At 34.7% G+C, this 22,024-nt stretch overlaps 2 protein-coding genes across 7 annotated transcripts; one reads left to right on the top strand and one right to left on the bottom strand.

Annotated features, from left to right (window-relative positions):
• The first annotated feature begins 2,793 nt into the window (after positions 1-2,793).
• LOC113043613 (NLR family CARD domain-containing protein 3-like) lies at positions 2,794-9,810 on the top strand. 5 transcript variants are annotated; one of them, XM_026203111.1, is made up of 9 exons: positions 2,801-2,827; positions 3,102-3,133; positions 3,270-3,342; positions 3,737-3,856; positions 4,033-5,853; positions 5,966-6,139; positions 7,750-7,899; positions 8,472-8,518; positions 8,601-9,810. In XM_026203111.1, exons 3-9 carry the CDS (start codon positions 3,293-3,295, stop codon positions 9,137-9,139), a joined length of 2,901 nt encoding a protein of 966 aa, XP_026058896.1. In that variant the 5' UTR covers positions 2,801-2,827; positions 3,102-3,133; positions 3,270-3,292; the 3' UTR covers positions 9,140-9,810. The 5 variants fall into 5 exon arrangements, with proteins under 5 accessions (XP_026058897.1, XP_026058896.1, XP_026058898.1 ...); XM_026203113.1 differs by having other exon boundaries at positions 4,036-5,853; XM_026203114.1 differs by having other exon boundaries at positions 3,740-3,856.
• A 3,640-nt stretch (positions 9,811-13,450) lies between these two features.
• Positions 13,451-21,194, bottom strand: LOC113043614 (mixed lineage kinase domain-like protein). Of its 2 annotated transcripts, none has more exons than XM_026203117.1 (11): positions 21,021-21,194; positions 19,516-19,956; positions 19,142-19,258; positions 18,405-18,582; positions 18,192-18,292; positions 17,940-18,075; positions 17,623-17,707; positions 16,382-16,521; positions 16,240-16,289; positions 16,006-16,149; positions 13,451-13,762 (listed from the first exon to the last, which is right to left on the bottom strand). In XM_026203117.1, exons 2-11 carry the CDS (start codon positions 19,952-19,954, stop codon positions 13,722-13,724), a joined length of 1,431 nt encoding a protein of 476 aa, XP_026058902.1. In that variant the 5' UTR covers positions 19,955-19,956; positions 21,021-21,194; the 3' UTR covers positions 13,451-13,721. The 2 variants fall into 2 exon arrangements, with proteins under 2 accessions (XP_026058902.1, XP_026058901.1); XM_026203116.1 differs by having other exon boundaries at positions 19,516-19,959; positions 21,021-21,191.
• Between the last annotated feature and the right edge of the window lie 830 nt (positions 21,195-22,024).

The raw sequence follows: 22,024 nt of genomic DNA on the forward strand, positions 1-22,024 counted from the left end.
TTTCACGCACAGAAAAACCACGAAGCAAAGAGGACACGGAGACCAACAGACTGGACAGAGCAGGTTAGTTATGATACATAGGGCTGTGCAAAAAATCGAATGCGATTTTCATGCACCTCTCATCTGTAAAGACGCTCCTGTAATTAGAAGTATATCTCCAGCATGTGCATTCAGATCAGGGTTGCCAGGGAGTTGTTTACGGGAGGTTGTTTACGGGAGGTTCCCCGATAAAAATTGCTTCCCGGGGGTTAAAATATAAATTTTTGGGAAGGGTTTCCATGGTAAAATTAGCATTTTAGGGGACAAATATCTTATATTGGTATTGGGATTGCTTCAAACCACGGACATGAAAAACAACCGCATACTTGGCAACACGGGTTCAGGTGGAGCGGCAGTTACTAAACAGAGCCATAGTCTACTGAAAACTAACACAAAATCGCTTTCAAAATCGACAAAGAATCGCCTGCGATTTTAACATCGACGTTGTGTAGATTGTCAGTGAATTACGGCTATGTGTAGTAAATGCCAACCAGTGTTGCCAAGTCTGTGGTGGTTGTTTTTCATGTCCGCTGGTAACAGCGACCCCAATACAAATAACGTGATATTTAGCCCCTAAAATGCGAATTTTACCAAGGCAACCCTGCTAAAAAACCTATATTTTAACCCCGGGAAGCAATGTTTTATCGGGGAACCTTCGCTAACATTAGCACGTTTATCGAACAGCCTTCGATACATTCGATACTTCCCGAAAACAAATACACAAACATATAGAACAAACTTCTAGCGAAATACTAACAGCATCTAACTTGCAAGTTCGGAGTCGAGCCTCATTTCTTTCAGGTCCATCAGTTGTCTCCAGCGATTAAAAGCAGTGCCGATATTTACCCTGGTATTCTTATCGGATTTGATTTGTGATTCCGAGCGCGGTTGTTTCCCTGTAGCGGGTGTTGGTCTCTTGCCAAGGGCTTCAGCTATCCTTCCGCTCTTTTCCCTGAACTGAAAGTAGTGGGCTGTACTTTCCACAAGATTGACATCAGGTTCAAGTACACGCCCACAGTTACTTGAGTTATTCGTGTATTGCAGGTTGGCTTGTGGATATGTTGCCCGCATACTGCCTCCCACGGCCGAAACTGGTATTACAACACCTGTCGGGCCGGGGCTAGTAATGCTAATGTTAAGGTTTAATTAAGGTTGATATCTCTGCAGCACTATAACTTGAGATTTTTTTAATGACATCATCGCCCTTATTTCTTCTCATTCTTTTGATGCGTGTAGGTCATGTTATGGATATTTTTACCTCAATTTCTGCATATGGCACCTTTAACTACTATGTACTCACATAAAAAAGTAAGTACAATGTACTTATTGTGTTCATGTTGTATTGTAAAACACTTTTGCTGCTATTGAGGTGGGATAGGGGTAAGGTTAGGGAGAGGGTTGGGGGTATGGGTAAGTTTAAGGGTGGGGTTAAGGTGTGAAGTATGGGTCAACAGTTTAATTATAAATGTAATTACAGAAATTAAATACAGATGTAATTACATGTCGTTTTTAAAAAAATATAAGTACAATGTAAAAACATTTACGTACACAATAAGTACATTATACTAAATTATTAACTAAAATGTAAGTACATAGTAGTTAAGGCCACTTAATATAAAGTGGGTCCGAATTTTCATCTTTTTTTTTTTTTTTTTTGTGAGAACTATTCCTTTTTAATGTAAACATAAAATAAAGCATGTTTAGGCCTGTGGCTGTAGGCTTACACCTGAACAAAAGTTGATGTAGTAAGCAAGTTGAATTTGTAATTTGTTGTTGTGTTAAGTTTAATTTTCATTCATATTATGTGTGTTCAGTCATTTAAAGAAGCTTTAAAAAACACAACTACTTTCAGACTCATCTTTCAGAACACACGTTATCATTCAGTTGTGAGTAACTATACACTGTCAAATCCAACGGCTCTTCTAACAAACTGAATCCGGTTCATGGACTTCGATTTGTACACCACCAGATGTCACTAACTCATCATGTTTCTCACTACACAAACTGATGCACATCACATTCGACTACATTTCCCATACACCACTTCACTAATCACACACTTGCATCCAATTAGACACACTACTTGAGAGTAGTTGCGGAGTATGCATTTACTCATTTCCCAAAGTCTCCTTGAATGTTGAACTGTCAATACAACAGAATAAATTGAGAGAATCACATATGTAAACTGACATCATAAATAGAAAACTGAAAAATTAATTTTCTTGTTTCCTGCAGGGGGAGCTGGAGGTGTAAGTCAATGTGCTGAAGCAGGATCTGGAAATGACATCAAACTAATCTCTGAAACTGCTGCTAAAAACAAACCAGATGAGTCCATACATATTTATACAATACCCAAATGTTATTATAATATTAAATATTATTACAGATGAAGGCGTTTGAGACACTTCATCAGTTCCTGAAGGAGGATGAGGAGCAGAAGAGTCAACATTCAACACTGTCATTAGTGCTGACAAACAAACAAACAAACAAACAAACATCCCTTATTTGCCATATTACACAGCACACACATCCTGAAAACTAGTTTAATTTCCATTCATATTGTCTGTGTTGAGTTACAAACAACACAACAGCTTTGAGACTCACCTGAGATGATGATGATGATGATGATGATGATGACAATGATGATGATCTGCACCACTAGAGGGAGAACAAGACCAGAAAGAGACAAGAGTCAACTTTGACCACGAGACTAAATGAAAGTAAAAGAAAGGATAATATTTTGAGAGTTTTATTCTATGCCTGGACTTTTAAGTGGCAGCACAGTGCGGTAAGTTCAGAATTTGTTCTTTATGTAACCACATACAGTAGATGTGTAGAAATAAGTTGGTAATGGTAATTGTGATGGTAAGTTATTGGGAATTTAAAGATATTTTGATGCCAGAAAAATTGTAAACTTTTATACTGTACTAACTATACTATTTATCAGACAATATCAATAGACCAATGATTGTTGATTATCTTGCACAAATGAGAGATTATGAGATGCTTGTTAAAAGTCATGATGTGCACTATGGAATATGTATTTTATATATTTGTTTCAGCTTTTGAGTTCTGCATTTCTTTTGTATCACAGGTACGACATTATAAATAAACTTATACTGCTTATACTGCTCATTTAATCTCGTTACTTTAAAGGAGCAATACAGAAGTGCTTACATCTGTTGTGAGATTATTTAATTAAAATGTGACATTTATATATATGAAATTAGAATTGGAGGAAAGTGCTTCCAAAATGAGTTTCCATGAGAAAACAGAGAATGAAGAAACCTCCAGTGACTCCAGGTATACCATCAGCACTTTTGCATCTTTTCATGAATGTGATTTAATTTATATCTCTGTAGCTCAGACAGTAGAGCACAGCTCTCACAATGACAAGATCATAAGTTTAATTTGATTAGGCACTATACATATAAACAGCACTATACAAACTTTAATCTTGGGATTGTTTGCATTGGCTGATGTCTGTCAATGCTGTGTCCAATAAACTGAATGTACTGAATACTGAATGTTAAATAAAAGGGGAAAAATCATTAAAGGACAATGCTTATCTCTTTATGAAATAGTGCAAATTTGTATCTTAAAATACAATAATACATTGTGTGTCTCTCTCTGTGTGTGTGTGTGTGTTTATGTTTATATGTACTATGGATACTTGTTTGTCTTTTGTCACTATCAGCAGAAAGAAGAGACTGAGCTCAGAATCTGCAGGACCCGGCAGCACTGTGTCTGTGAATAGTACACATTCCATGCCTTTACACCCTTCATTCAGTGATGGAAAAGGGACCTCTGCCCCAGAGTCAGTATATTTAGCTGATGATTTACTGCAGTTTCATTTAAGAAACCATAATGGACACTAAATGTTCTACAAAATATTCAACATATACTATCCCCATTGATATGTTTCTGATAATCTTCAACAGCCATCATAATTACTGTAATTTCCATTTTGGCTGTTCTTTCTTTTAATTTCAGCAGTCTGGAGAAGAATGATAGATTTGCATCCCACAATCAGACTAACATCAGACAGGAAAGACCTGAAGCAGTCCTGCAGAGAGTCAAAGAACACAAAACCAGCATGAAGAAGAAATATGAACACTTATTTGAGGGAAACAAACTACAAGAAAATGAAACCCTTTTGAACAGGATCTTCACACAGCTCTACATCATAGAAGGAGAGAGAGAAGGAGTGAATGAAGAACATGAGGTTTTACAGATGGAGAAAACACCCAGAACACAACACAATCCAATCAGCTGTAATGAGATCTTTAAACCATTACTTGAACCAGGATGTGAAGAGAAAGAGAAAATCAAGACTGTTCTTACTAAAGGCATCGCTGGAATTGGAAAAACTGTCTCTGTGCAGAAGTTCATTCTGGACTGGGCTGAGGGAAAAGATAATCAGGATGTAGATTTCATGTTTGTGTTTCCATTTCGAGAACTGAATTTGATTTTAGATCATCAGTACAGTCTTCACAGACTTCTGCTGGACTTTCATCCTGAGCTTCAAGATTTGGACTCAAAGATTTACGAGGAGTGTAAAGTTGTGTTCATCCTAGATGGTCTGGATGAAAGCAGAATCACGCTGATGTTCTCAGATGATGAGAAAGTTTGTGATGTGAATGAATCTTCATCAGTGGGTGTGTTGATGTCAAACCTCATCAGAGGAGATCTGCTTCCCTCTGCTCTCATCTGGATCACCTCCAGACCAGCAGCAGCCGATCAGATCCCCTCCAAATACATTAACCGTGTGACAGAAATTCAGGGATTTAATGACCCTCAAAAAGAGGAATATTTCAGGAAGAGAATCAGTGACCAGGATCAAGCCAGAATAATCATCTTACACATCAGAAGAGCAAGAAGCCTCCACATCATGTGCCACATCCCCGTATTCTGCTGGATCTCATCCACTGTGCTTCAAAACATCCTGAAACAAGATCTCAGTGCAGAAATCCCTCAAACTCTAACTGAAATGTATATCCACTTTCTGCTGATTCAGATCAAGAGAAAGTCTGATGAAAGAGTTCCAGAGAAACTCCTAATGTCTAGCAGAGAAGCGATTGTAAAACTTGCTGAAGTGGCTTTCAATCAGCTGATGAAGGGCAATGTGATGTTCTATGAGGAGGACCTGATTGGAAGCGGCATAGACATCACTGACACATCAGGGTTTTCTGAGATTTGCACTGAGATATTTAAGGAAGAATCAGTGATTCATCAGAGGAAAGTCTACTGCTTCATTCATCTGAGCGTTCAAGAGTTTTTTGCTGCTTTCTATGTGTTTTATTGCTATTTAAGCTGCACAATGAAAGCCCTGAAGGTTTTTGATTTAATGCACAAATTGCATAATGGTGCAGTAGATAAAGCCTTAGAAAGTAAAAATGGACACCTGGACCTGTTCCTGCGGTTCTTGCTGGGCATCTCACTAGAGTCCAATCAGAGACTCTTAGGGGATCTGCTGACACACACAGAAAACAGCTCAGAGAGCATCAGTAAAACCACACTTTACATTAAAAAGAAGATCAAACATGGAAAAGCAGTCTCCACTGAAAGATCCATCAATCTGTTCCTCTGTCTGCTGGAAGTGAAGGATCAGACTCTGTCCAGAGAGATTCAGGAGTTTATGAAATCAGACAAACACTCAGAGAAGAAACTCTCTCCATCTCAGTGCTCAGCAATCGCCTACATGCTTCAGATGTCAGGGGAGGTGCTGGATGAGCTGGATCTCAAGAAATACAATACATCAGATGAAGGTAGAAGAAGACTGATATCAGCTGTGATCAACTGCAGAAAAGCTCTGTGAGTGTTTATCCCATGTCTTACAATTTTTAGAATGTTCTGATCTGTTTAACAGCAATTAAATAAAAAAAGAATGAGGTTAAGAATTTAAATATTTTGTGTTGTGTTTCAGTCTTACTGGCTGTAATCTCACCGATGAACATTGTAAGATTGTGTCATCCGCTCTACAATCGTCAAACTCTGTCCTTAGAGAGCTGGACCTGAATAACAATGACTTGCAAGATTCAGGAGTGAAGCTGCTCTCTGATGGGCTGAAGAGCCAAAACTGTAAACTGGAGATACTGAGGTCTTTAGAACATCACACATCCATAAATTCTCAAGATTTCTCAAGGCAGCAGGTCTTTAACCCTCTTGACGCCATGGTCGAGTTTACTCAACAAGATGCGGCACTGAATAAAATGGCCGATTTTGTCAAATAGGGTGTCAAATTTCATGCAACCTCCCCCGCACCAGATAGAAGACATATAATACTTCATCTCTGACTCAAAAAAATGTCATGTTCCTAAACAATATCTTCGAGCTAGAGCGCATTGAATCAGTGCGAAAAAAAAAACGGAGCTAGTGTGAGAGTGAGCCATTTTATCTGACCAATATTGTCAACGTCAGCGAGTATTGGCATAAGATTATTATTATTAGCATTATTATTATTATTATCTTATGGCATCAATAAAGCTTCAATGAAGCCACAATGAGTTGTTGGGACTTCTATTCGCGCACACTGATTCTGAAGGGGAATATCTGCATTCAGAAGATGACGGTGATACTGAAAGTGAAAGTATAGCCCTACACCAAGCACAAACGGTGAATCCTTTGCCCAATGGTCCTTTGCCAAATGTCAGAGGTGTGAACAATGTTTGCCGGGGTCAGAGTGTTTATTGCGAAATTAGCAGGCGTGTTTATTGTTGCGGGGATGAGGCGGGAGATTTTTACCGCGCTAGACATGTATATTTGTCTTCTGACCGAACCTCTCCGCAATCGCGGCGACAGTATTGTAGTGGAGACTTTGTCTAATGCCACTGGGTATGTTAGACGAGGTCGAAGTATTGATAGGACAGTTAGGATGCAAGGTGGGGAGTCGCAATGACACTGACAGTAGTCCGAGCTGTGCACACTCGAGGCAGATCTGGCCGCGCTGCTCATAGCAGATTATATTCTGATAATCATTTACACACTAACATGATAATCAAACATATGCAAATAAACACTGATTAAACACTCAAATCTGCATCTTTAACATTAACAGCAGCCAAATATATGCAAATAAACATGGCATAGTTGTGCAATGATGCGATATTAATGTAAACACAAGTCTGACGCAGAATAATAATACAGCTGATGCTAATACAGATTAAAAATAAAATCACTACATAAACATTTGGTCATCCTTAATATTTTTATAATTGACAGAAAGTCTCTATCTTTTATAAATTTTAAGATATAGCCTTTTAAAATTAAGATGTCAAAATCGAACGTTTTAGGAAAAAACCTCTGGTGCCTAAAGGGTTAAGATCAATTGTCACCCAACACTTTCCCTCTTTCTGCCCAGTTAATTCTTTAAAATTAAGCTGACGAGGGAGATGGTGTCAGGTTTGGGAGGTTTGCCTAAAGACTTGATGTCCGATTAAAAAAATAAAAATAATCTTTCTGCAATGTCTATAGATTCAACTAATATAATATGTCCTCAAACTATATTACTTTTTGTGACCAAAGATATTTGATTGATTGTTACATGATCTTTCTTGTCACTTCAGAGTATTTCTCCATATTGTTTTATAAGACGAGAAATCCAGTAAAGACATGCATACTGGTTTAAAAACTGAGATCAACAAAGATTCCTCAGGTATTTGAGAGTAGAGGGCTTCACAGATGATGTAATCTGTTGATGTGTGTTCGTAGGTTGTCTGGCTGTATGGTGACAGAGGAAGGCTGTCGTTATCTGTCTTCAGCTCTGAGCTCAAACCCTTCACACCTGAGAGAGCTGGATCTGAGCTACAATCACCCAGGACAATCAGGAGTCCAGCTTCTCTCTCAAATAAAGACACTCAAGTATGTGGGGTTCAAGTTTAGAAATACTGTGTGCAGCAAGAGCCCACACTTCACATTTCTGCATGTACTAATTAAATCCATATCCTCAAATAATTTATCTATCCACTTCAGACATTCTGTAGACTAAGAGTAAAATTGCAAGTTTGTCAGCTAACAATCATTAGAGTATTAGTAGACCGTCTGCTTAATATCTGCTGTTCCCCAACAGACAATCCACTGACTCTAAGTAACTTTGAAGTACATGTCAGTTTATTCTGTTAACACCAGCCCTAACCTAACAGTCTACTAATACTCTAATCAGAGTTAGTTCACATGAAGTTGAAAAGTTATATTTAGTTCAATGTCTAAAGTACACTATCGGAAAAAAGTTGTAACTCATATTTCCTGTAAACCTGTTCACTATGGACTGAATATATTAAAACACTGAGACATACAGCTCTGTAAACTGCCTTGTAACAATATTTATTGAAAAAAAAAATGATATACAAATTAACTGGGATCATTACATTTAAGGACTGTATGTGAATAACTATTCCAGTTACTTTATGCTGTATGTTTGTGTGTCATTTTAGTTTTGAACATGGGGAGCCTTTCAGGATCCAACCAGGACTGCAAAAATGTAGGTTTCTGTCCGGCACACTCTTGCACATTTTATGAACACAAACAAAATTATACAGCTGTTTATGTCTCTCTGGGTTTAGATTTCTGTGATCTCACACTGGATCCAAACACAGCAAGCACTCAACTCATCCTGTCTGTGAATAGAGAGGTGAAATATGTGGATGAACACCAGCCATATCCTGATCATCCAGACAGATTTAAATATATTCCCCAGGTTCTGTGTCGAGAGAGTCTGACTGAACGTCATTACTGGGAGGTTGAGCGGACTGGCTGGGCTCGTGTAGCAGTGGCCTATAAAACAATTGACAGGAAGGAAGTGACTGTTGGAAAGTTTGGATACAATGACAAGTCCTGGTGTCTCTTCTGCACTATTGATGGATTTGTTTTCTGGCACAACAATAAGAGCCACAACATCCCTGCCCCTTCACCCTCTAAAAGAGTAGGAGTGTATCTGGACTGGCCGGCTGGCACTCTGTCCTTCTACAGCGTCTCTGACACACACACACTCACACACTTACACACATTCAACACCACATTCACTGAACCCCTCTATGCTGGATTTAAGGTTTTTAATTCCTCTCTGTCACTGTGTAAGATTACAAAACAGACAAACAACTGACTGAGTCATGGTCCTATGTCTGATTATTAGAAGATTTGATTTATGGAGTATATAATGTAAGAATTTAACTACAGAACTAGTAATTGCATGTTGTACATTTAAATGTTGTTAAACATGAATGTGAAAACTACTATGTATACTCAATCTCTCTTTGTATTAGATGTCAGTAACTATTATATATCAAAAAAATTACTGTCTTTATATTATATTGCAGAATATTGTTACTGCTATTGATGTGGAATATGATTAAGGTTAAGGACAGGTTAAGGGATAGTGATAGGGTCAACAGTCTGATTATAGATTTAACTACAGAAATTAATAACATATGTGATTTTTATGGTCTATAATAGAGCATATTTAAGAGAGCAAACACACATTTGTATTGTACGTCATTCATGCTGTTTCTTTATCTCTACAATATTACTTCCTACACATATATAATATATATGTACAGCAATCGTAATGTTGTTTTTCTGTAACTGTTTATTCTAAATGTGTGCTGTGTGCTGCGTTGTCTTCACAAGTAAGTTTATACATGAAAGGATTTCAAGGATTTCAAGGATTTATTATCGCATGATGATATTGTGAAGCAGTAATTTTTGGTTTGGTGTACTAACACTTGTTGAAATTGTGTTGCTCAGACGATGTCTAACTGAGCTTGGAAAACTAATCAATAAACTATAATGATTATTATAATCACTTTATCTTATGCTTTCTGAAATTTGGACTCACAGAAAAACTTATTTTATGTTGACAAATTTAATGTGTGTGGAATTTTGAAATGAAGAGTCACTGAGATCCTCTTGTTTTCTCACAACTTAATGTGAGACAAAAGCAAACGAACCAGTTTCTCCAGATGTACTATTCCTGGAGTGTGTTCACTGTAAATCTGCAGTGTTTAATGTAAATGTGCAGAGTATTTACAGTAAATTTTATAATGATCAGCTCAACCCTTTTCTACCCAGAGTGCAGACTGACACGACTCAGATCAAGTACTTTCAGTGTGTTCATTAATTAATCAACTGTCTTTTGGATTCAGTGCAGTTTGAGGAGGACTTTTGCTCCCCTTTACAAAGATCAGATCCTTGTCAGACGCTACTCTGACAATTGTTTAATTATGACAAAAATGAATTCTTCCCTTAAAGCTTCACTCACAGACACCAAACTATTTTCATGTTGTTATTAATCCCAGTTCTATCTAATCTACTAATTTACATGATACTAAACAAAGCAGAGAAGCTTAATATTATGTAAATAAATACTTTTAATCATTATCATTTGTACACTAAGCTAGGTCATAACATTATTTCAGTGCACAGAGGTTAACTGTCTCTGACAGGAAGTTCATGGTGGGTTAGGATTGGAGCCTGAGATTGAATTGTTTTGAATTGTCTCCATCTAGAGGTGAATGTGCAGCATGACACAGACACACTGCATTGAGAAACATGAGATGTGCCCGATGTTTAAAAATAAAGTGTGCTCATTATGGAAATAATATAGCCTAGCATACTTTAAAAGATTATCCTGTTATATGATTTTACGTACTATAAAATTAAAGTGAATTAATTAAATTAGTTTAAAATCGATATTAAACACAATTAGCTGAATTTCTGTGTTTTTGACCAATTGTGTAGGAATATTAGATATATAGATTTTCATAATTACTTTAATTCATATTTTTCTGTAAGATGGAAAAACCATGTAATGACAATCATTTATGATAAACTATATACTTTAACGGTATTTTTATTCAAATTATTTGTCTTGTATTTAAAAATAGCTATTTGTAAGCAAAGATAATATTTTTATTTCTATTACCTTCAAGTGTAATGTCACAGTTAAAATTATGATAAATACATTTATTAATTTACAATTACAATAATTTTTTTATTATTTGACAAAACTTTTACATACTCTGGTATTCATTCATTAAAAAATTGTTACAATTCAATCCAGCCCAGATACAGATCCCCTGTAAAGACCTTGTCTCAGATGATCCCCGGGACAAGCGACGAGTTTGAGAACCAGAGGTCTGGAACCGGACAATTAGATAGATTTTTGTTTTCATGGGGTGCTTTATAATATGCATATACATTTATATATATCTTTGTGTTCAGTATTTGGATCAGTTTGATGAGATTCACCTTTATTTTCGGTCTTCGTGCTCGAGCGGCCTGCAGTGGATCCCCACAGAGAACTCCACCAACACCTGTGCAAACATCTGCAGAAACCTATAAATACCTGATATTATACTTAATATTGTAGTTATTGTATAAAAACAATCACGTGTATGGCAGCTTATTAGAGTCAACAAGCCTGCACAATATGGGGACACAATTTAGTTTTTCTGATGAAAATTAAAACTGCTATATAAAAATGAATACTAATATTAACAACAACAAGAATTATAATAATTATTAGTAATACATTTATGCATTATAACAATAACAGTTATATAAAATATAATAATTATAATAATTGTAAAGAAATAAATAAATAAAAATAAACCAAATGACATATTTTTTTAATTCATTTATTTTATTCATAATCTTAATTTTATTCCATGTTTACTGTGTTTGTAGTGCTGCGTAGTGCTCTATATCAAAATAATAATAATAATAATAGTAATACATTAATTTAATTAATCAAGACAATATCAATAATAACTTGTTTATTCGTAGTAATATTATTATTAGTTTTATTACTACTGAATATTTGTTATTTTTAATATAATGGTTTTTATTATTATTTATTATATTTGAATACAACATTAAGCAATTATTATTAAAATGTTAAACAGGATGAAAACTACGACTATTGTAATATAATGAATTCATTAATAATAATGATTAACTGAAAAAACAAGAAATATTACTATTATAATAATTGTATTATAATGAATCATTCTAATTTTAATGATTATTATTTTTATTAAAACATTAAACAAAACAAATTTTACTACTGTATTATCTCAGAGTTTTTATTCAAACAAAAATAATCATTTATTTTTGAGATCTATGATTTATGAGATCAAACTGTTGTTCATTTTCAGTTGTGTAAGTTTGGGCAAGTAGATTCCTGAAACAAGATGACAAAAAACACAAATATTCATCAGATTTCACAGCTTGTGAAGTATTTATTCTTATCCTCTCAGTCATAATCCAAACCAAACAGTCACTTCAAATCACATTTGGAGCATTATTGTTTCTCATTTGATGTCAAACTGTTTATAACAACTGAATATTTGGCTCCCGCAAATTCTTATTACCAAAAAAATAAACTAAGAAATATAATAAGAAATGTAAGAAATCTAACTGAAGTTGTTCAGAGTGTACTGTCACGTATCAACACCTCTCCAGTGACCTCACTTCCTGTAAATTATTTTTTGATTAGAAATATGCTTTGCTAAAAGCTTAATTTGGACAACTTTAATGGCAATTAAATTTTTTTATTTTATTTTTTGCACCCTCAGATAGTAGATTTTCAAATAGTAGTATCTCGTCCAACTATTTTCCCATCCTAACAAAGCATACATCAATGGAAAGCTTATTTTTTCCTAAGATGTATAAATCTCAACTGTTGTCCTCTATTAATTCTGAATGGAATCACAGTAAAAGCAATGAATCTACTTTAATGCAATATAGGTTTATGCAAAGTTTTATTTGTCTGTACAAACATCATTAATGAGCAATTCATATTTTTTCCCCCCAACCAGATTTTTTTTTTTAAAGTTTTGTCTTTTGACTATATGTAAATAAATGTATTAATATATCTATTTATATGAAATAATAAAGTAATAACATATATAACCATTTATCTAATAATAATAATAATAAAAATCATAATTTACAACATCTTTCCAACAAAGCTAATCACTTTCACATCTTTTCACACTTTTACACTTTTACCACTTAACTGGAATTTGTCACATCACGTAGATTTATCTTTACTCCCTTTTCTGTAATTTTTAACTGTCAGTAACTTTATTCATAAAGTTGCATAACAACAAAAACAGTTACAATATGTCTAGAGACAATATATAAAGACAATTTTGCTATGCAGCTGTGAGATTAAAATTTTGTAATGGCATAGATTACGCCAATAATGTATTATAAAGCATTATAACAAATCGATGTATTATTTACCCTTACAAATATTAAAAGCAACATTTTCTAATCTGTAATCAGAATGTCTTGTTTGCTATATATATATATATATATATATATATATATATATATTTATATATATATATATATATATATATATATATATATATATATATATATATATATATACATACATACATACACACACACACACACGCACACACAATGCAAAAAATAAAAATACGCAAGGATGAGTCATTCACATTTAGATTAATAATGTATGCACTATGTAAATGCACCATTTACTGCATGTACTGCAAGTAAGGAAGGTTTGGGTTAACCAACTAAGAGTTCAAGGTTTATGTGACACTAAGTTTATCCTGTTTTCTCGAATATTCCCCAGGTAGATGGTAACAGATGGCATCATCAGAATCTGATTTGCCAGAAGCCTTGGTTAGAAATGCAGAGGTGCTCCATCAATCCTCTTCCACCATTTTAAGGAGCATGTCGACCAACACTAAAAAAGAAAAATATAAATAAAGAAAAAACAATCACTAAAAATTAGACGATAAATAAAAATGTTATTATTTATTTATTTATGTATTTATTTATTTTTATAGGTTTTCTATTGCTATCATCAAAAATGACAATTCAATGACAATTTGTGTGTTTTGGTCACCTATTCACATAATCTATTTGTGAAATATTGTTTATAATGATGTCATATTTGTGTTTTGTCAGTAAGAAATTAACTGTAAGATTGTGTCTTCACTGGGTTGATTACAGCCTGCTTATCCTTTCTTGAATTATCCCACCAAAAGTTTGTGTAGGTGCAAGAGATTTGTTGAACAAATTTTTTTTGGGTCAGGGTTGATCATGTATCTTAATTTGGAATGACACTTATCACCATTTCCCCTTCCTGTTTTGTTTTCATCATCATTATTCTTATTTTTCCAGTTATATATAGGGTTGGGAACCGGTTCTGTTTTTGAAAAGTTTTGGTTCCGAAAATGGTTCTGGTGCGACACGTGACCAAGCAGCCTTGCGCCGCTGTTCTAATGATTCTGCGTTTTCAAGTAACAGAAACGCCGCCCTGCCTCTTTAATTACTGAACACATTGATTCCAATGATGTGCAAACCCCAGACACGCCGCAAAGTGTCTTTAACTGCCAAACACGCTTCCCACGAAACACGCGCACACGCGCTTTTGATGACTGCACATAATTTTGTCCGACTGTACATATAATGGCAGCGCGCAGCAACTTCTGCCACTAAATTACATTATATTTGTCCCATATTGTAATTAATATACATATGACTTAAACTTGGACCACTAAATAAATAGACTGCTATTATGTTATGTAAGTATGAGGGTTAGATTATTTAGATTACAGGTCATTTCAAGAGTGGTAAACAAAGTGATAGACAATATTAATTTTCATGTACTTTAAATGTTTAAAAATGTGGAAACCACTCATTGCATCACACCATACCCTGTCTGCATTATTATTTGAAAAATAGGGCCTTTATGGAAAGTGTCTATACATGGTTATAAGTTTAAATAAAGTAAAATAAAGGTAATAAAACTAATAAAAATCTGAATTATACCCAATAATTGTAATATTATTTTCATAATATTATTTTATTTTTCTCAGAAAAAAAATTAAATAAACAGTTTATAGTTAATTAATTTGGGGAAATTAACAAGTGTCTCAGCCCTCAAGGCTTATTCCTGTTTAAAAAGCTAAATGTTATCGATAGTGTAACAAATCATCACATGCTGATTGATGGACTAGCATTACTCAACATTTCTTACTACCTTCCAGCAATACTGGAATAGTCATAATTTCATTAAATGAAAGTAAAATAGTAAAAAAACATAATAATAGTTCCTTTAAATGGGACTGGAATTGGAACTTGAACATTTCTCTACTGTAAACCGTGTTGAATTTTGACATTGCCAAACTTTAAATTAAGTTGACAGTAAGTAATAGTAATTGAGTATTGTGCATTTTATACTTACCGCAATTTTTTTTTAAATAGTTGTTTAATGATTTTAATGGAACCAGAATTGGAACCGTCAGGTGGAACCGGGACATTTCTAACGATTCCCAACCCTAACTATTTATCAGTGAGCCATTATTTATAGCCATTATGTTTGCCCCATATTTGGTTAAGCATCTGATGTTTTGTTAAAAGTTTGTTAATCTAATACAATTTTTTTATAAAATAATATATAAAAAAGAAAAGGCGGTAAGGGTGATACTACTGGTGTTCAACACGGCTCTGTATTTGGCCCACTTTTATATTCCATTTGCAGCGAACACTATAATCTCACCCAGATATAAGGTAGTATTACTATCTTCTGTTGATTCAAAAATTGCCATGGCCCCAACATAACACAGAGAAAAGTATGTAACAATAGATTCTTTGTGATGCTGCACATAGAATGAAGACCACGAAATAATTGCATATTGAATCTAAAGTATCAATATGCCACATTAATCTGTTTGCAAAATGATGACGATGTTTATTTCGCAAAAAAGTTACATGTTTATCTTTTATGTTATGCAATGGTTAAATCTGTGTTACTTTTGTGCACACTGTCAGCTATGCTTGCGTTGGAGTAGACCATTTTTTCCAAAAAGTTCAAAAACGTAATCTATTTGTGTAATGTAATTTGTAATGCATTACTAATCTCAGAATAATATGTGAGACCCCATTGCATAATTTAACTTCACCTGTGTGTCAGGGTCTTACCTCCTGCTGTTGGTCGAAGGAAGGGCTCAAATGATCGACAGGCGTTGATGAGCTCTTCTAGCTTTTTAGGACAGTCTGTCGGAAGTGGCTCCATGACCTTCTCTACATACACTTTCTGGTAGATCTGACTGGGGGTTGTACAGTCTAACACAGGCACAGAAAGAGTGTGTCATGCATTTAGTTAACATTTAAGTAATATTCAAATGCAATAGTGATTGTTTTGGAGATACACACCTTTGAAAGGAACATCTCGTGTTGCAATTTCCCACAAGACAATGCCAAAACTAAAAAGAGCATGTGCAGTCATTAACCATCCTTTATCATCCTTGAATAAGATATGTGTATATGAAACAGTATATGAGTTGCACTGCCATACCTGTAGATCTCACATGCCTTGTCGTAAGGATGGTTGATATTCTGAAGCTGCTGTGGAGAGTTGTAATGGAAAGCACTGCTCCTCTTGGATTTAGTCTTCTTAAGAGAAGTTTCTGTTTTTGCCAACTCAAAGCCTCCCAACTTGTGAAACATACAAATGAACATTAAGATTAAACCCCAACAAAAACATTCCCTGGGTTTTAGTAAGGGTCAAACCATTTTTTTTATTATTATCTGTTAGATAAAATTGTTTTAGTAACATAAATATGTACTTAAAAAAAATATAAAGAAAGCAATATTTTCTATTATAATATATATTCAAAACTGTCTATAGAAAGCAACTGTAAGAATAATATTGCTTTAAATGCCCTTAAAATGTACATACAGCAGGGTCAGAGATTAACTTTTCCATTAGGAGGCAATATTTGCCCCCTTGAATTGATTTCCAGGGGACATTTTATTATTAATTGATTTCCAGGGGAAATTGTATTATTAAACGCAATGGCGATTTTTTATATTCACCTTATTATTATAATCACCACACTATGTTGTCTTTAAAGTCAAATAATAAAATTTACCCAATTACTTTAATTCATATTTTAAACTGTTGTCAATTACAATAGACAGTAACTCTTTATTTTAAGGTGTCCTTGTCACACGCTACATGTACTTACTATTATAATTACAATAAATTATGAGCAAATATTTGGCCATGTCAGATTCTGGCTTTACAGACAAACATGTCGGTTCATGACCAAAATCTATATATTATTATTATTATTATTATTATTTTTTTTTTTACAATATAATAACTTATGAAATTAATGTTTTATTTACATTGTGTCAGACTGTGTTGTTTATGAGGAGGGAATTCAGGTGTTTGCAGCGCTGACTAATCTAAGCTCCTCTGATTGGCCAATGCATTCCTAAATTCAACATTTATGCATTTGATAGGTTTTAAGTCTCAATGCTGCACAAAAAACTGCATAAAAGCAATCTGATGCAGTGTGAGCAAATTTAAATGTAATTCTGCTAATTGGGACTTTTCATTCATTTTCATGTTTCTTTTTAGTAATGACAGCTGTAATGTACTGTTTAAATTTGCAGGGGCATTTTTTGCCCCTTTGTCTTGAATTTATGGGACATTTTTGGTCTTTTTGGTGGCATTTTGGCTACAAAAACATGTTGTGGTTGTTTTGGTGGTTAAATGACGCTGATATTGTGAAAGTGAATATCCATTACCTTCACTCTATAGCCAGCGGCCACTAGAAAACTACAGCTTCTGATGGAGCCATGCACTTTAAACTTCTCCTCTGACTGATGCAGCCTGTACTGTGCAAAAATAGAAAAAAGAAAGAAAGAGACTGAGATGACAAATATACCTTTATGCAAATATATGAGAATAAATAAACTAGATAAAAAAAGACATGCTTTATGTATGCTTAAAGCTCTAAGAGGAGTTAGAGTCAGACTATTGTCACAGAGGATGAAGAATAAGTCATTAATAAATCGAATAACTGTATGTTGAATTTTTTATGCCAGTTTAGCTAGATTTGGACCTGTAGAGTCCCTGTGCTGCATCCAGACACATCTGCGTCTTTCTCTCCCAGGGCAGATTGCATTTACTGTCCAGGACTTGTCGAAGACTTCCCTTTTCACAGTATTCCATGACTATCAGGAAACTTGGATTTGGTCCTGTATGAGAAGGATGCAATGGCAAGTAGATGCATGTTTAACTCAAGTAAAGTAAAAACTTGCCGATCTTCTCAAACTGAGATTATTTTTTGATTAGTGATTTGTGATTGGCACACCGTTCTCATCCTCGACACAGATCCCAAACATTCTTAAGACATTTGGTGACTCAAATCGCTTCATGGTCTCCACCTCCTTGTTAAAAACACTCCTCAGCTCACTGGAGAGAATGAATATATGCAACAAAGATACTTTAGTTTTTAAGTCAAGAAAATGACTGCTATGGTATAGACTGATTTAAATATTTGAGTTCAGTTCATTTTAGCATCTACCTGGGGTTGGTGCACAGCGGACATGTGTATCTCTTGATAGCCACGGTGAATTTGTTGTACATCCCTTTGTAAAGGTCTGAATGGCTGCACTTCATAAGGGGTTTAATAGGAAGACTGTAGGTCAGTTCTTCTGGTTTAATCTCTCTAATGTCTTGCAGATAAAGGCGGGGTTTTTTCACTATCAACCAAAGACAAATAAAACGGTTCAGTGAAGACACCATTCAAAACATCACTTCAACAATGCTAAACTAAAAATGACTTTACAGTTCACGAAAGCCTTGTTATAATCAGACAATTCTTGAAAAACAGTGATCCTTCTATTAAAATGTCTTTAATATACACTTATTTACTATATAAAATCTTTGACTTCCAAATAATAGTGATGTGGTGCAACCAAAATATGCAGAAAAATAACAAAATAGGTAAATATATATATATTTACACCACCCTCCATCATATTTATTAGGCAATTTTGTAAATCAGCAAATTAGTTAAGTTAATTGTTTTTTCCAAGGTGCAGGGCTATAATTGAGATATGTGCACTCACATATTTTCAAGAATTAAGAAAATATTTTAATACTTTTTACTTGGTTTGTTTACACCATATAAAACCAACAAGAATACAAACTGTTTTTGTAATAACTTTGTAAGTGTTGTAGTGTTTTTAAAGCATTTTTAATATTTTGTCTTTTTCGTGGACACTCTTTTATGTCGTTGACCCACATATCTGTACTTACATGATTCCATGATTTCTTTAATGTCCTGCACATCTTTTTGAGTTTGGTCAACTGTCTTATGTACGGCGTCAACCACCGCGTACGTTTCTTTGCTCTCCTGATCTAAAGAACGGAGCACTATAGGAGACAAATTTATACTCATTAAGTACACAGATTAAAGTAGAGCTGTCCAATCCTGCTCCTGGAGGGCCAACATCATGCAGGGTTTAGCTCCAGTTCTCAGTTTCAAGTGGGTCTGAAGACTTTGTTTATCTGAGTCAGGTATGTTTAAGTAGGGATGGAGCTTAACTGGACAGTGGCCCTCCAGGAACAGTTTTGGACAGGCCTAGCCTAAAGGTTCCAGTTGTATTCCGATTCAAATCCATACAACTTACATTCCAGAGAGTCACTCTGCCTGTCTTCTTCATCTTCCCGCCACCTTGTTGCTTCCTGAAACACTTTCTCTATACTTGCTCTGTGCTCTACCTGAAGCGCTAGAGAAAGCACCTGTGCTGCATCATTCAGCCTCTCATTCAGGAAGCTGAACTCCTCTCCGAGGTCAAGTGCTTTGGCGATGCGTTTCAAATAGCTGAAGGAAGTGTATTTCTTCACTACCTTCTCGGCTGACTCCAGAGTGAGTTTAAGATTTTCAAGCCCCTTTCTAACCTGTTTGGGTTCAGTCCCAAAGCCATGAATCTTCACGGCCCTGACCAGCTCAGCCAGAGTGGACACGCGGTGAGCCAGACGCCTGCAGCGCTTCTTGTTGGCCTTCACCTCCTCACACAGACTGTACAGCTTTTCTGCGAGGGATAGGATGGGATCTATGATGTCCATTGCAGCTGGAAATAAAAACAAACAAAATTCTCAGATGAAGTATCTTAAATGACAGAAGCTTCATGTTCTCCTGATGCGGTTCAAAAAATATCAATAAACAATAAAATACACTCTTTAGCAAAAGTTTAACCATTAAAAAAAAAAAAAAAAACGATTAATGTAAAAGTATTTCTGAAACAAATGGAGAATGTGACATACAAAAATATCAACATCAGTCATGTAAACTAAAAGTAATTAATTCAAATTAAAAATAACATGGCAACTTACATTAAAGAAAAATGCTCTTTTTAATTTAGCACATTTTAATTAAATAATTCTGCTTTAAAGAAGTAAGCATTATGAAAGCACAATAAAATGAAAACTGAAAACCAGGACCCATGATTAAATATTAGCTTTCTTTTTCAAATGCAGTATATAATAGGCTACAAGGAGAAGTGAAAGTTGTGCAATCAAATCTAAGCACAATTTCCTCATTCCGGATAAAACCAGTGTTCTAGTTAGAACATGATTTGAAATAGCCTTAGGTTTCTAAAGAAAGGGTTACCGACTCTACACAGCTTTCTATTTTCTTATCTCTCGGGAATAAGAGCATTTAGTTTATTCAACCAAAGTTTCTTTTACAATCAGGTGAAGTGGAAACCATAAACGGGAAACACATTATCATCTTAAAAAACGTGTCGACCTTTCAACCTGAACATTTCATATGAAGTAATCGTCTTTGTGTGACTTTGGCATTCAATCCTTTACATTTTAATTCTGTGATAGCTGTTTATATAAGCTCACAGAAATGCTATGTTAGCTAACTACTACAAACACTGCAAAATATGTAATCTTAAAACTTATAGTCAACACATACATCACGGATATTTTACAATTATTGCACTAATACTTACAGCTAATATAGCCTTATTATTATAACAGAAGTAGCCTAATGGAATTATGGTTATTGTAGGCTAATATGCACGTGAATGTAAAACATACACACACACACACACACACACACACACACACACACATATATATATATAGAAGGCTTACAGCTTACAGCTTACAGTAAGCTACTTACTTTATAAGTTGCTGTTTCCTTTTGATCCGGCGAGAGTCTGACAGACAAAGGATTGTGAGAACAGCTGATTTGAGTGACTGAATGGTGGCTCCTCCTCTACTAGTTCACTAGCTTTAAGTGCAGCTTCCTCATCGAAACTAAATCTGGTTCACTTTTTATTGTATTCTACCTCAGTGGTTACACACAGAGTATTCACACACAGTGGAAGCTTACTAGAGAAGTGTGAAGTGGGACATAGCCTAATACACCTCTGTAAATAAATACATTTGATTTAAATTCACATCTCGCACACTTTAATGCCCTTTGGATGTAACATATGGCCCCTACTCCCTTTGAACTGGAATCATGGAGGAATATCCCGTGATGTCTACTTAGGGCACTTACGGTCGAATAGAACAAACGTCCTACATAATAAGAGATACTATGACCAGAAATCCTTGAATTGAGAACCAGTGTAAAACATAAATGAGAATAGTTCATGTGAACATGGGCGGCGCTAGGGAGGGGCTAGCAGGTGCTACAGCACTCCCAAGAAAAATAAAAGCACTCCCATAGCACCCTACACCGTTTTTTTCTTCTTCCTGAAACCAATTATATATATATATATATATATATGCTGTAGCCTAATAATTTGTATTTAATAATTAAGGTGATGATAATAATAATAATAAAAAAACAAAAACATTTGACTCTGCATGCATAACTCGTGCTATGCAAAAACGACATGATTTGCAGCTGTCGTATTTTCGTAATATCAGTAGGCTACAGCATTTTATAAAAAATAGAGCGAAAAATAAGAAGGCTTGCCCCCGAATAAAGATTTCTATATTCAACTAGTCACTCATTATATTAAATGTATTAATATAATAATAGCTAAATTACCATCCTTTAGGCAGGCGTATATATATATATATATATATATATATATATATATATATATATATATATATATATATATAAGGCGCAAAGCAATCAAAGCATCGTAAAGTGATTACTAATGTGTC

This window comes from Carassius auratus, chromosome 25 (genome assembly GCF_003368295.1).
Source record: "Carassius auratus strain Wakin chromosome 25, ASM336829v1, whole genome shotgun sequence".
Lineage (NCBI taxonomy): Eukaryota > Metazoa > Chordata > Actinopteri > Cypriniformes > Cyprinidae > Carassius > Carassius auratus.

What these genes read in the sequence shown, in the direction of transcription:
- LOC113043613 (XM_026203112.1), top strand. Translation starts at nt 3,293, where the DNA reads ATGAGTTTCCATGAGAAAACAGAGAATGAAGAAACCTCCAGTGACTCC. An exon ending in GAAACCTCCAGTGACTCCAG is followed by an intron (nt 3,343 to 3,736) that starts GTATACCATCAG and finishes TGTCACTATCAG; the next exon opens with CAGAAAGAAGAGACTGAGCT. An exon ending in CCAACCAGGACTGCAAAAAT is followed by an intron (nt 8,519 to 8,600) that starts GTAGGTTTCTGT and finishes CTCTGGGTTTAG; the next exon opens with ATTTCTGTGATCTCACACTG.
- LOC113043614 (XM_026203117.1), bottom strand. Translation starts at nt 19,954, where the DNA reads ATGGACATCATAGATCCCATCCTATCCCTCGCAGAAAAGCTGTACAGT. An exon ending in TAAAGAAATCATGGAATCAT is followed by an intron (nt 18,583 to 19,141) that starts GTAAGTACAGAT and finishes TTTGGTTGATAG; the next exon opens with TGAAAAAACCCCGCCTTTAT. An exon ending in CCGCTGGCTATAGAGTGAAG is followed by an intron (nt 16,522 to 17,622) that starts GTAATGGATATT and finishes ATGTTTCACAAG; the next exon opens with TTGGGAGGCTTTGAGTTGGC.